Source organism: Petaurus breviceps, unplaced genomic scaffold, assembly GCF_028583685.1.
Source record: "Petaurus breviceps papuanus isolate PSGF00001 unplaced genomic scaffold, PetGlider_PUasm1.0 188, whole genome shotgun sequence".
In the NCBI taxonomy this organism is placed as follows: Eukaryota; Metazoa; Chordata; class Mammalia; order Diprotodontia; family Petauridae; genus Petaurus; species Petaurus breviceps.
The window spans coordinates 38245008-38259717 of record NW_027185804.1 but is presented as its reverse complement, the minus strand read 5'-3'; the positions used below and the strand labels follow the sequence as shown (position 1 = coordinate 38259717).

Here is a 14710-nt window from a genome sequence, read left to right as displayed (position 1 = left end):
CCCCTGCCTCACTCTTTTCTCAGCTATAGAATGAAGGGTTGGGACCCGCAGGCTACAATTACTTCTAGCCTTCAGTTTACATGGTGTTAGCCTCCCACCCCCAGAAAAAATATCAGATGAATTCAGAGTCACAGGATCTGGGTTCGGATCCTAATTCGGTGTCTTGACATTTAAATTAGCGTGGTACCAGCTGAAAAAAAGCACAGGATTGGGAGGCAGAGGCTCCATACTCAAATTCTCCTCAGCTAACTACATGTGTTCCCTTAGAAAAGTCATTGAATTTCTGTAGGCCTCAGATTCCTCCTCTGCAAAATGAGATCAGACTAAATAGTGACTGAGGTCCTTTCAGGTATGAGTCTGTGATCCTATAACTGACAATTTACACAATCCTAACACATCATGTCCACTCTCTGGGCCTCGGTTTTCATAGGAAGATGGGGGGTTGGATTAAGCATCTGACCCATACAGTCCCATCCTTTCTCTGGGCTGTGTTGGGGACAGACTAAAAATCTGATCTATACTATACACTCCACTGCCCCCCCCCTCCCGGGGCCTCAGTTTCCTCATTGGGAAGATGAAAGGGATGGATTAGGCAGGTTAGGCATCTGCCCCATTATAGTCCCATCCTCTCTCTGGGTCATGTTGGAGTTGGATTAAACATCTGATCTATATACACTCCCTCCCCGCTCTGGGCCTCGGTTTCCTCCTCTGTAAGGTGAGAGGGTCGTACTATGGTCCCTCCCGGGTCTAGATCTACACCCCAAGGAGCTTAATGGTTTTCAGTGATTCCCCTGAGTGCCAGAGTCAAAAGTAGGAAGCCGGGTCCTCCTGGCTTTAAGCTGGGCTGTGCAACGCTCCCTCCTCCACCTATTTTACTGCCCTTCAGCTCTGACAGCTTGCACTTTTCCTGATCTGTGAGAGGAGGAAGCCTGGACTCGCTGGTGTCGCTCCCAGCTCTGAACGAGATGCTCAGGCTGAGGTCCCAGGTGAGGGCTGGGAAGCACCAGACAATCCCCTGCCTCCCTGAAGAGTGAGTAAGCGCTGCCTAATGCCGGTCCTCTCTCGCCATCTAGTGGCCGCTTGTAAAATAGCTCCAGCTGCCCGAACAGTAACCCAGCCTTTTTAAAACAGTTCAAAAGCCTGAGCAACAAGGCCCCAGATTAGAGGAAAAGAGGGGTCCCAGTTTCTCTTTTTCAGCCCTCAAACCCATTGTCTCTTCCTGAGATGCACAATGAGTTTCATTGGCCCTGCCCACAGAGGGCCTGTCCCTCCTTTCTGCTGGATTTAAGTCCATCCTTTAGAGGCGTACACACACACACACACCACACGTATACATACACACACACCACACACACTCACACACACACAAACACACACACACACTCACACACAGACAATCACAGTCAGTACACAAAAAGAAATTTCAAGGATTTCTTAGAATGCAAAGAACATGAATTCTACTTAAGGTATTTGGGAACTTCCATCTTTCCCTTACTTGCATAATGGGAAAGTTCAAGAAAGAAAATTAGTCATTTCTCCCACAATGCGTTAATTGGCAGATTCGAGCAAACTTTTGGATTTTATACCCCAAGCAACTAAAAAAAATTAGCACATCTCAATACATATAGATTTACCAATTTATAAGTTAGGGATTTTTGGGAACTCTCAGGTGAGAAAACTCCTTCTACCAAAGCTGATCAGCACCTTCTCTGTAACTTTTTGCCTAGAGCACAGAGAGGCTGTAACTTACCCAGGGTCACACGACAATGGCAAAGGTGGGAATCCTGGTCTTCCTGGCTTTGAGACTGGTTCTCTATTTGTCCTACACTGACTCCCTTTACCTGTATTACTATACTAATTAATAATGATGTATGTTATAAAACTTAGAAATTTGACTATACATCAGATCTATTCATTCCCTCCACCTCTCAGTTTCCTCATCTGTAAAATTGAACTAAATAGTTCATCTCTGTATTCATTTCCCCTCTTAGCACCTTGTTTCACTCTGCTCCTGATCTATACATTCCCTTCCCTTCTCTGGGCCTCCAGTTTTCTCAGCTAGAAGATGAGAGGGTTGGACAAGCTGACCTCTAAAGTCCCTCCCAGCTCTAGACCTATGACCCCAGAATCCCAGCCTTCTGACCTCTAAGGTCCCCTGTAGTTCTGACATCCTACAATTTCACTGATGTGTAAAACAAGAGGGGTCAGCCTATTTGGTCTCCCATGCCTGTATTACTATACTCATTAATAATTATGTGTGCTACAATACTTACACAGGAATAGAAATGTAAAAGTTATGAAGTAAAGATGAAACAATATTTGATCACAGATTAAAGGAATACTGGGGTTTAGTAAGGGAGTGAACTGCCTGGAGGTGCAGCCTAGATCACTTTGACAGCTGCTGAGCAGAGAATGCATTGGAGTAGGGAGAGGTCTGGGGCAAGAAGACCAAACATGAGACCTCACTGCCATAGCCCAGGGGTGAAGGAGCCATGACCTGCACTGCTGGGGCGGCCATGACAGTGGAGAGAAGGGCCAGATGGGAGAGCTGCTTGGTCAGTAAGGAAGAGGGGAAAGTCAAAGACAGCACAGAGGTTGGAAGGATGGCAGGAAGTTTGTCCAATAAGTCTTTAGTGTTTTTTTACTTTTGCCACCAGGGAGCAGCAAACCACACTTTGTATAATAATGTAATAAATGTCTGAATCTCTGAGTTCCTAATGCTCTGATTTCTCCTTTTAAAGAGGATGCCAGTGTGTTGGAAAGCGGGATATAGGTAGAGGAGAGCTTTGAAGCTTTATTCATTTGTATAAAGCAGAAACATGAATGAGGATCAACAGAGGAAGTTCAGTCAGGAATAGTAGAGGCCACAAGCCCTTTGAGATTCCCACCCACCATCTCACACCCATACCTTGTTTTATGCTAAAAGGGGTTGTCACCTCTATCATCCCATCCAAGGCTCACAACTGCCCAGTCTATTCTTATTATCTCCATTTTACAGAGGAGGAAACTGATACCTAGAAAGATTTGGCAATCAGCACAAGGTCTCATGGCTAGTTTGTGGTTGAAATGGTAGCTATGTGATCCTGAGCAAGTCACGTAAGTCCCGTTTGCCTCGGTTTACCTCAGTCGCACATAGGGTCATTGTGAGGATGAAATAAGCCAATAATTCTAAGGCATTTAGCTCAGTGTCTGGCTCATAGTCAGTGCTATATAAAGAGCAGGAACAGCAGCAGCACCAGCACCAGCAGCAGAAGCAGCAGCAGCACCAGCAGCATCAACACCAGCAGCATCTCTCCTGACTCCCAGACCTTCACTTTATCTTTATTTCCAAAGTTATTTATTTCATTGAAACAGTATCCATTTAAGTGTCAGATAGCTACAATTTACAATTCCACCTACACAGTCACATAAAGAAAATATTAAAGGCAAAGAAAGCTTTGGAGGGAGAATGTTTTCAAACTCTAGCCTGGGAATCAGCAATGCTCTGACATAGAACTATTCCTTCGTACCATTGGAGACAAATCACTCACTTCCCCTCCCTGAACCCTATCTATATCACAGGCAAACAAAGGTGTTTAAATTAGATGGACTTTAAGGTACCCTTTTTTCCTACTTGACTATTTCTCTTAGGAAATCTTTCATTTTTACCTCTTAATGTGATCAGAATTTATTACTACAAATGCTTGAAGGTTTGAGTTCTTATGGCTTTTATGACTTTTTTGAATGAAGTAATTTTCCATCCTGTTCAAAGTACCATAATAATTTTAAAGGAAATTATATTGGAAATGTATGCAGTAGGATTAGAGCTATTGGTTATTGTTTAATCACGTCCAACTCTGTGTGACCCCATTTGGGGTTGTCTTGGCAGAGATACTAGAGTGGTTCGCCATTCCTTGTCTTGCTCATTTAACAGATGAGGAAACTGAGGCAAGCAGGATTAAGTGACTTGCTCAGGGTCACACAGCTAGTGTCTGAAGTTGGAGCTCTTTAGAATCATTCAAACATGAACTCATCAAATTTTAGTTTGGTTTTTTTTTTTTTGCCTTTCTTTGTTTCCTCAGTGCTTAGTAGGATTGGCATCTATTAAGTCCTTAAGAAATGCTTATTGACTGACTTCCAGCTCTGACACTCTCTGTTCCATGTTTTAAAGGCCCTCGGAGCAGCTAGAGACCAGGATCTGGTGAGTTTTTTTGGTTTGGAGTTTGGGGTTGCAGTGAGGGCTTTTGCCTTTCTTGGTACCCCTAATACTTAGCACATAGTAGGTAAATTCATAGTAAGCTCAATATGTGACCTGAAGGTCTGATGAATAAATGGGGGGAAAATAAATATTTTATTAAAATTTAAAAATTAAATATTTTTACTTACTAAGGTCTCTTTCAGTTTTGACATTCTGTGTTCTAGCATGAATTAAAATAATTGGGGGGGGTGAACCATTTGAAGTCAATGCATTGGAGCCAAAAAAGCTAACATTCTTCATTTAAAGAGAAATAAGGAGCTTTAGGGGCCAACATGGAGTATAGGACAATCATGGCTTAAGAAATTAAAAGAACAACCTTGTCAAGGGTGAGAGGTGGGAAGAACACTTAAGAGAATGATCTCACCTGGCCTTAATGAGCTTGTGGGGGGAGGAAGGGAACAGCACTCTAAAAGAGCCCGAGGTCCAGGCAGGGCAGGTCTGAGGCCAAACCATCCTCAGAGCCCGGGGATCAGTTGGTGCAAACATTCACCTCCCGTCCTTACCTTTCTTCAGACATCCATCTGAATGTGGGTGTGAGTAGGCAAGCTATCCTATGGAAGCAGTTGGTAGCACCATGGATAGGGCACTGGGTCTGGAGTCCCCAAGACCCAAGTTCAAATGTGACTCGGACACCTCACAGCTGTGTGGCCCTGAGCAAGCCGTTTCACCACGCCCTGCCTCAGTTTCCCCATCTGTAGTCTGGGGGTAGTAGCAGCACCCACCTCACAAGATGGCAGGGATAGAACGAGATAAAATGCGGAAAGTGCTTTGGAAACGTTAAGGCGCCGTATAAATGCTGGGACCCGCTCAGGCCCGTTTCTCCGACTCCACTCCGTGTGGCTGAAGATCCAAGGGTCACAGCTAGCGCCTCAGAGACCGTCTAGTCCTGCCCCTTCAGTGCTCAGAAAGTGGGACCTACAGCGAACTCACTCCACAGGGAGAACGGAGCTGAGAGTTGTGCCGGGGCATCGTAGGACTCACAGAATAGCGCCACCTTGTGGTAGCGCAGCACGCTGATGGAAGACTCTTTTACCGGCATCATCCTACCTGATTCTCAGCCCCACACTTAGAGGGCGGAGGGACATCGACTGATTATCCTCACTTCACAAATCAGAAAATGGGCTTACAGAGATCAGACTATGTGCACAAGAGCACAGATTAGTAACTGACGGCATCAGGTCACCCGTCACCCAGGCCAGAAGGATTTGGTCGGACCTGGGTTCAAAATCTGCCTGTGACAGATACTTGCTGAGGGACTCTGAGCAAGCCATCCTCACTCCCTTGAGCCTCAGTTTCCACATCTGCCAAATGATGATAATTCCACTCATAGCTCCAGCTTCACAGAGTAGTTGAGACACCCAGACTAGGTGATTGCTTTACAAACTTTAAAGTTAGATAAATTTCAGTTGTTATTGTCATAATACCAACTCGCCTCCAAGATGCACACAATACACAATGTCCATTTGAAGGCAATCACCCTCCCTAGGGGCCTCTTCTCTACTCCCATAAGCCCCTGGAACTGACATGGGGAAAACAAGGCAACTGGATTCCTATTTGTGCTTTTGTTTATACCTGTGAGTTCACTGCTATAGAGAACCCTCAATGAGGAACTCCTCAGAGCCCCAGTGGATCTGCAACTTATGGTCTCAAAGAATTGCCAAGGACACTAACAAATTATGTGACTAACCCAGAGGCATACAGTCCTAGGTAAGACTTGAACCAGGGTCTTCCCAGGCCAGCTCTCTAACCCTCATCACTATGCACACTTTAAGGAAGGTCTACACCCAAGAGGTAGGCAGGGTAAGTATTGCTATCCCCCCCCCCCCCCCCCCCACCACGGCCCCCCCCCCGGCCATTTGCCAGATAGGAACCTAATGCCCAAAGAGTTGAAAGGACTTGTGTTTACTCACACAGCTGGTAATGACACAAGCAGGTTTCAAACTCAGGTCTGCCTGCTTGGACGTACAGGTTCTAGCCATTACACCACACTGCCAAATTGCGATGCTGATGTCACGAGTGTGACAGCTTTAGCCAGGCAAATGGCCTATAGTCAGAGGGGCTAGGGCTAGATTTGGGGAAGACAAGGAGAGCAGTGGGCATTAAAAGAAAAAAAAACAAGTTCATAGAAGCTGACACTGTATATTTGGTATCTGTAAGTCTTTTAGAATCATTTGCCAAGTCATTTATGTCTCAAACATCTAGAAAAGGAACTGTGATGTTTTGTATGTATATAATGAACATTATTGGCAATTATAGTGTCTTTTAGAGGGGCAGCTAGGTGGTGCAGTGTCATGTTAATGAGTCCAAATCTATCCTCAGACACAAGCTCTGTGACTCTGGGAAAGTCACTTATCCCTGTTTGCCTCAGTTTCCTCATCTATAACAGGAGCTGGAGAAGGAAATGGCAAACCACTCCAGTATCTTTGTCAAGAAACCCCAAATGGGGTCCCAAAGAGTCAGACATGACTGAAAATGACTGAACAAGTGTCCCTATCAACACCTTCATTTCTAATGGTTCTCAAGTGGTTTGGAGTCTAGAGTTTGAGAAACACTGAGTCATGAAAACCAACTAGATTTTTGGCAGCAAATTAACACCAGGAAACAAGGCCCAATGGACAGAAAAGAATGCACAAGCAAGTGTTTTAAGAGATAGCTCAGTGCTGTCCATCCCCAAAGACACTTTGCCTGTTAGCTTCACTTGCACAGGGGGAGCATTGGTTCAAGTATGACCCCAAAGAAAACAGGGAGACACAAAGCTTCCAGACCCTGCCTGCAACCCCTTTAGATAACAGACTTTAGACATCTTCTCACACCCTAGGGCCAACCAGTCCACCTCCCTCACTTTACAGGTGGGGGACTCAAGTCCAAAAAAGGGAACTGACTTTTCCCAAGTCACACATGCAGTAAGAAGCAGAATGAACATTTGAAGTGAGGTGCTACAGATCTTTAGAGGCCATTGGATTACAGAGCTGAAAGGGACATCATCTAGGATAATCCTCATTTTACAGTTGGGGAAACTGAGGTTCAAAATGCTAAACATCCCCAGCTGATTCAATTTATTGGACTATGGTCCTTCATCATTCTGATTTACCCTCAGAGTATTCACAGTATCATGTTTCTAGAGCTGGAAAGAGAGAGTTGAGGGAAGGTGGGGAGGGAGAGAGGAAGGAGGAGGAGAGAGGAGAGAATATACATACGTACATATAATGGAAACATATAAATATATACTCAGGCATGTATATATCTATACAGACAGATGGATGGATAGATAGCCACAGATATGGAAGCCTCTCCTCCACATCCACCTTCTTCCTCCAACTGTAAGGAAAGACGACATAGTCCGCTGCCCATCTCCCAAGTCTGTATTACATGAAAGGGAGGGATCCTTAAAGTGTGTGTGTGTGTGTGTGTGTGTGTGTGTGTTAAGGTCTGGTCCCAACCACGGGAGTTTTTCACCTTACCTTTTTTCTACATTACACTAGAGGTTTCCAGGGTGAGAGGGGATATTTGTAGGAATGACTGGTATAAAAAGCCAATGAAATCAATAAAACTTCTTTGAAAAAATAAAGGAGGCAGTTTTTCTGACTATATTTTGCAAGGGAGAAACAAAATAACTGCACTACAGGTATAAATAAGAATTCGTTGGACTCTGTCTCATTGTTCCTGAAAAGAAATGAAGGCTCCATCGTACCCTGACCCCCCCACTGCTGTCTCAGGCTCCAGCCGCTTTCCACATGCCTTTTGTCTTCACGATTGGGGTCCTCTCCTCTTTTTACTGTATGTATTACTATAAATAGGCATCCTATATTCCCCCAGCCACTAGAAGATGCAGATCAGAATCTCCCTGACCCACTTGTGACCTCACAGAGTCACGCTGGGCCTCTCCACTGGCCGTCTTCCTCCCCTTGAGGGTCAGAAATGACGTCAGAGCCTGCTGCCCCTGTCTCCCAAGTCCATACCAGGAGGAAGGGAGGGGTCCTTTAAACAATGTGCTTATTTAAGGGGGGGAATCTCCTGAAAGGACTGAAGGGGCAAGTCCTTTCCTCTGTTTTTCCTTCCAGAGAGAACGCCCAGATCCAGAGATAGCAATTGGCAGAATATGGCCAGGGTACAACGGGTGAGCTGACCATCTGAATGCCTATCCTAGTAAAGCCCCAAATAGTGAAACAAGGGACCCATGGTCATAGGATCATAGATGGAGAGCTAGAAGGGGCCTTAGCAGTCACCTGGCCTGACACTGCCATACTGATAATGATAACAGCATATATACACTGCATCAGTATTTGCAAAGCACTTTCCATGGATCCGGTCCCATTTGAGTACCACAAGCCTGCGAGGTATGTGCTATTCTAAAACCTCAGATAAGGCCACTGAATCTAGCAGAGATGAAGTGGCTTGCCTAAAATCACACAGGCAGTAAGTGGATTTGAACTCGGGTCCTGTGACACCAGAGCCAGTGTTTTTCCCACAATGTCACACTTGACTACCCTGGGGGATGGAATTTCTACTTGAAGCACTGAACACCTAATTTTGTTCTTGTTGTTCAGTCATTTCAATCACGTCTGACTCTCCATGACCCCATTTGGGTTTTCTTGGCAAAGATAATGGACTGGTTTACCATTTCCTCCCCAGCTCATTTTACAGATGAGGAAACTGAGGCAAACAGGGATAAGTGACCTGCCCAGTTAGTAAGTGTCTGAGGCCAGGTTTAAACTCATGAGTATGAGTCTTTCTGACTCGATACCTCTTACCTTTCTCCAAATCTGTGGGCCTCTTCTCGATTCCCACTGGTCCCATGACAGAAGAGAGATGGTCTTTCATACTTATTACTCCTTGAATTCTTCAAAAAGCAATAACTATGACAAGTGGCATTCATATGCCAAAGTTTGCCAAGTGCTTTGCCAAGTGTAACAATATCTCAGCTGAGTTTCACCACAACCACCCTGTGTGGCAAATAAGTGCTTCAGGTATTTTTCCCAACTTGCAGTTGAAAAAACTGACCCTCCGAGAGTCTAGCCCATGGTCATACACTACTTCAGTGCTGGAGATAGGGCTCAGACTGAGGTCTTCCTGACTCCAAGCCCATTGCTGCCAGGCTGCCTCCCAGTGCCCACATTCCTCCTAAACTCTGGGCACAAAGAGGCTCCTCTGACTCAGAGCCTCCAACAAAGTACCCTCCACCCCTGCCCCAGGGAGGATAGGGTCAACGTTGACTGACGGGGTGGACAGAATATGAACCAACCAACCTCATCCATCCCAAAACCTGTTCCATCTCATCATAGCCCCAAGTCTGAGGCTCCGCCCCAATATTAAATGTATTAATAGCTGCCAGATAAAGCAGAGGATTTAGAAAGAGTAATTTCCTACCATTCAAGGACTGCCTGAAGGAGCTGAGATATTCGGCCAGAAGAAGAGGCTGGGGGAGAGGGGCTGGAAAAGTTGCCATGTGGAAAAGGGATTGAACTTGTTCCATTAGCACTGAGATTAGAATTAGGAGCAAGAAGGCAGATCTGGAGTGAATGTCAGGAGAAACTGAATGACCCAGCCACCTGAGAGCAAAATCTTTCATTGGAAATCACCATGCAGAGGCTGGCTGAGCTGCTGTTGGGCACACTCTCATGAGGACTCTGACTGGGCCAGGCTGGACCAGACTGGATGGCTGCCGACATCTCACCCCACTCTGCCATCCCAGAATTCCTCCTGTGAGGAGAAGATTAAAGCCCATCTTCTAGAACACCAGCTTCCCTTTAGCTTTTTCTGTGCCTTAAAGAAAACTTCTTGTCTGTCCTTCTCCCGTGAAGACCATGCCGTCTTTGAGAGACACAGAGCTGGAATCTCCCGATGTTCCCCACTTTATAGCCTCAGCTCTACACTTCTGCCACCATCTAGTTACTTCTCCAGGATGCACCTAGGGTGAAGGGCACAAGAGTGCCAGGAGACAAGCAGGTGCCACACATCAATGGTCACTGGGGTTCTGAGAAGAACCCTGAGTCAGCAGCCTGAGTCACTGGGGAAATGGCCACCCAGCTACTGGAACTCTGTTATTTCTTCAGGAGAACCTAGAGACAGCATGCCTACGGGAGAGCGTGAACCCCAACTGCTTTTAATAAGAAGAGCGTTTCAAGTAGTGTTTCAAGGTTTATAATGTACTTTACAAATATCTCATTTTACCCTCACAACCCTCAGAGGTAGTCACTATAATTGTCCCCACTTTGCACATGACTTGCCCAGGATCATACAACTAGTAAATGTCTGATTTGAACTCAGATCCTGCTGACTCCAGGGTAAGTGCTCAGTCTGCCCCACCTAAGCTGCCCTGTCAGCTATGAGAGCAAAAAATAAGACGAAACACCACCAAGTGCCAGATCCTTCCATCTTGACACTCCAAGGAGCTTCCAAACCAGATACTATTAAAAATAAGCCCACATTAAATTCTTGAATTTTCAAGAAACGCGCCCTCCCCCAAATTGATATTTGAAACAGCAAAGTCATGACAGCAGCAGTATATTGAAAAGAATTTTTTAAAATAATAATTACATCTTTGATACAAATTCAAATTTTTTACACCTCAGTTCTGACTCACAAGAGTTTGATATATATACAGTAGATATCAATGCATGTCACTGTCAAAAGAGACAAGAGCCAGTGGCCTTGGGGGAGGGAAAAGGGCCTGATTGGACACTGATCATTACACAGAAGTTTTCACAGAATCACACACATTTTTTCTTAAAAAAAAAAAAGACATAAAATACCAACCTGAGTAAATCTCTACTAAAAAACATAGAGCATCGTGAATCACTACGTCACATATTGCACCTTGAAATAATCCTTCTTACCAAACACAGAAACAACAAAAAAAGCCAGGCTGGATAAGCAGAGCTGGGTCACCACGGGGGCAGAGAGCCCATCTCTGCCCCCACCCCACCAGTGAGGGCTGGGAGACAAGAGCGACCAAGTCTTTGGGAAGAAACTAGGGAAGAAAAGGGGAGGGAGGAAGAAAGGAGGGGAAGGAAAAAAACAATGGGGGAGGGGGAAAGAGAGGAGGGAGGAAAGAGAAGAGAGAAGACAGGGAGGGAGGAAAGAGAGGAGGGAAAGAGACAAAGGGAGGAAAGAGAAGAGAGAAGACAGGGAGGGAGGGAAGAAAGAGAGGGGGAGAGACAAGAAAGAAAGAGGAAAGAAAAATGAAAGAGGGAATGAAAGAAGTGGGAAGTGAAAGAGAGGAAAGGTTGCTTTTAAAAAGACCATAGGAATGGCACTGAAAAGGCTAAGCCTTTTCTACTAATCTATTTTTAAATATAATGTATATTCCAATTATGAGATTCAATATAAAAATATAGATATCTACTGATTTTCGCCTACGGAAGCATAATTAGGAAAGGCACATGTTTAAATATAAAATCCACATGGAGAAGATACCACATCTCCCTCTTGACACAATAAACAACCAAAATTATGCATTTATCCATCAGTGAGATTCCAAGATACAGTAGGTAAAAATAGACTTCTGATCCTCAAAATATAGTCAACTCAACACAATCTTGGCTTCAGAATGTGAACCATATAAAAGAGTTTGCTCATTTAAAAAAAGAGAGAGAAGGAGAGGAGAGAGAGTGAGAGAGAGAAAGGAGACAGAGAGAGAGAGAGAGAGAGAGAGAGAGAGAGAGAGAGAGAGGAGACAGAGAGAGAGAAAGGAGAGAAAGCAGAGAAAGAGAGACAGAACACGAACACAAACATGTGTGTCCTTTAGAAAGAAGGGGGGGGGAAGATTTGCAGCTCACTTTTCCTCGTTGGTCTGCAACCCCCAGGGAAAAAGTCAACTCATCCTATTCTTAATCCGGAATGTAGTTGGTTTACTCAGCCACAGTCCCTGAAGTCCAACTTCTTGTTTGCATTTTCTTACATGTGTAACTTCAAGCCTTCAATTGGTCATAACCAAACAGAATACATACACACACACGCGCGCACACACGCACGCATACATGCACACAGACACGCACACACAAATTAAGACACTGTACATATAAAAACATATCCACAACAGTGCATTCATTTCCCTTTACTGTGGGGGCGCCGGGCCTAGGAAGTCCTGGGCAAGAAGGTTTTCCTTTGGAATTAAGCAATGTAACCATTTGTCTTCCCAAAAGCAGTCATTGGCGCGAGGTTCTCATAGATGGTCATGGCCGTCGTGTTTTGGTAGATGAGATCAGCTTTGGAGTCTTTCTGGGATTTGATAATATCCCAAACGCACTGATTGAGGAACACATACTGATCCTGACCAAGAAAATGCAAGAGAAAAACAATTATCAGGAGTTTCACTGATATCAGCAGAAAAGTTGATTTGAAACTGGGCATGGGACATGAGCAGACAACATACTCGGGCCTGAAACTGTCTCTGGGTCTTTGTTTGGATGGGTCCCAGAGGCTGGAATAAAAGCTTCCTGTCTCTTCCCTTCACCTGCCAAATTTCCATCCTGCAAAGCTGAACTCCAATGATGTACTCCCCTGCAGGATGCCTTCCATGATTCCCAGTGGGGAAAGGCCATTCCCCCATGCCTTGGAGCTCTCTGACTCCAGAATTCTGCCTTTCCCTGATATCATGCAATGCTGTTAGACACACCTCTGTTAGTGACTTGCCCCTTCCCCACTAGACTGTAAGCTCCCTAAGGGATCACAGATACGGAATCAGAAAGAATCTCAGAGACCGTCTAATCCGCACCCTCATTTTACAGATGAAGAAACTGAGGCCCAGTGATTTGCCCAAGGTCAAAAGGTAGTAAGTGTCAGGAGAGATTTTTATATACATGTCCTCGGACTACAAAACCACTGATGGAAAGATACAATGGACTGCTGTTAGTGAAGAACAAATGGAAAAAGAGTGGCAGGATGGCAGGATCCAGGGAAATGGAGTAGTGGATGACAAGCTGGGGGAGCTCCGTTAGGGCTGGGTTGTGACCAGAGATTTTGCGTTGGAAGGGACCTTAGGGGTCACCAAAAGGCTATCTTAGCTTTAGATTTGGGACCTGTGGCCCTCACCTACAATGCGGTTATTGCTGCAGCTAATGCTGTGATTAGGAAACTTTCATATGGGAGGGACAAGGAAAGGCTCTGGGAAGAAGGTGACACCTGAGAGAAGCCTTTGAACCCAGGCAAGATCAAATCCAACCACCCTGCTCTAGCTTCTGAGTGTTCGCCCAGTCCTTTGGGCTGGCACTCAGCCAACATGGAGCCATTGCTGCTGGGCATACTACCAAAGTGGCATCGGGCTCTCAATATACTATTTCATCAAATAACTCTGATCTTCACCAAGGGTTCTTAGCCCTTTCTGTGTGCCAAGGACCCTCTGGCTGGCTGGTGGAGCCCATGGACCCCTTCTCAGAATCATGTTTGTGAATGCATAAAATTAACTCCATAGGCTTGTAAAGGAAACCAATGATATCGAAAGAGATATCAAAATACTAAAAACAAGCCAACAAATTGGCCAACTCATCCTGGAGGACAGAGCTTCCATCTTTTCTGCTTTGACCTTGTGGAACTATAGGCCCGGGACTTTGTAGATCATGAGCTCTGAGGGCAAGCACTGGCTTTTGCCTTTCTTTGTCTCTCGAGTATTTATTTAGCACAGGTCCTAACACATAGTAGGGGCTTAATATATGCTTACTGATTACAAGTGTTCAGTGAACAAAAGTGAAAGTCGCAGCTCTTTGACCACCCTACATTTTAATCAAACAAATCAACTGACATTTATTAGGCATTTGCTATGTGACAGGTACCAGGTAAAGGGATTTTTTTCCAACTCTGATAAATCAGGACAACCATCTCCTCTCTACCACCCATGTTTCCACCAGGATATTTGGGATGCGACGTTTGCAAAAGGGCAGAGTGTGTCTCTCCCTGCTGCTCCTCATCCTTCCCTCCCCCTTGGCCTGTGGGTCCAGCATTTGACCATACCTCTGTTTGCACCATCAGGGGTCGATGCAGGCGGAGGTCATATACAATTCCATACACATCCACAGCATTCTCGTTCTCCATCTGGTGGATGAGTCTGTCTATGGCAATGAAGGTACCCGTCCTGCCAACTCCGGCGCTGGAAGGAAGAGGACACACACGTCACCAAACGACAGCAGCTCTCTCTCGCCGGCCTGGAACCCCAGCTTCCTAGAGGACTCAGCTCTGTTCCCATCGTGTTCCTGGCACAGTGGACAGTAGGCAAGGTCTAGAGGCAGACGCAATCAAAGTCTGGCGAACCGATTTAGTCTAACAGGCCACATGTGGCCTCGAGGTCGCAGGGTCCCCGCCCCGAAAGCCTAATCCTTTGCTGAAGCATGGATCTCCCTGAGTGTACACACACACACACACACACACACACTGTCTCTCTCACTCACACACACTGTCTCACACACATGTGCACACACACACACACACACACTCTCTCACACACATACACTGTCTCACTCACACACACTCTCACACACA

At 45.4% G+C, this 14710-nt stretch overlaps 2 protein-coding genes across 2 annotated transcripts in view; one reads left to right on the top strand and one right to left on the bottom strand.

The window, feature by feature from the left end:
* The window catches only part of NUP160 (nucleoporin 160), a 383543-nt gene that overhangs the window by 50550 nt on the left and 318283 nt on the right, over positions 1-14710 (top strand). The gene's annotated exons all lie outside the window — the stretch shown is intronic.
* The window catches only part of PTPRJ (protein tyrosine phosphatase receptor type J), a 40079-nt gene continuing 36094 nt past the window's right edge, over positions 10726-14710 (bottom strand). The window contains exons 21-22 of the mRNA XM_069091647.1: positions 14186-14321; positions 10726-12508 (exon numbers count right to left, since the gene is read on the bottom strand). Coding sequence (XP_068947748.1) covers positions 12350-12508; positions 14186-14321 — 295 coding nt within the window. The 3' untranslated portion in view covers positions 10726-12349. The remainder of the gene's footprint in view (positions 12509-14185; positions 14322-14710) is intronic.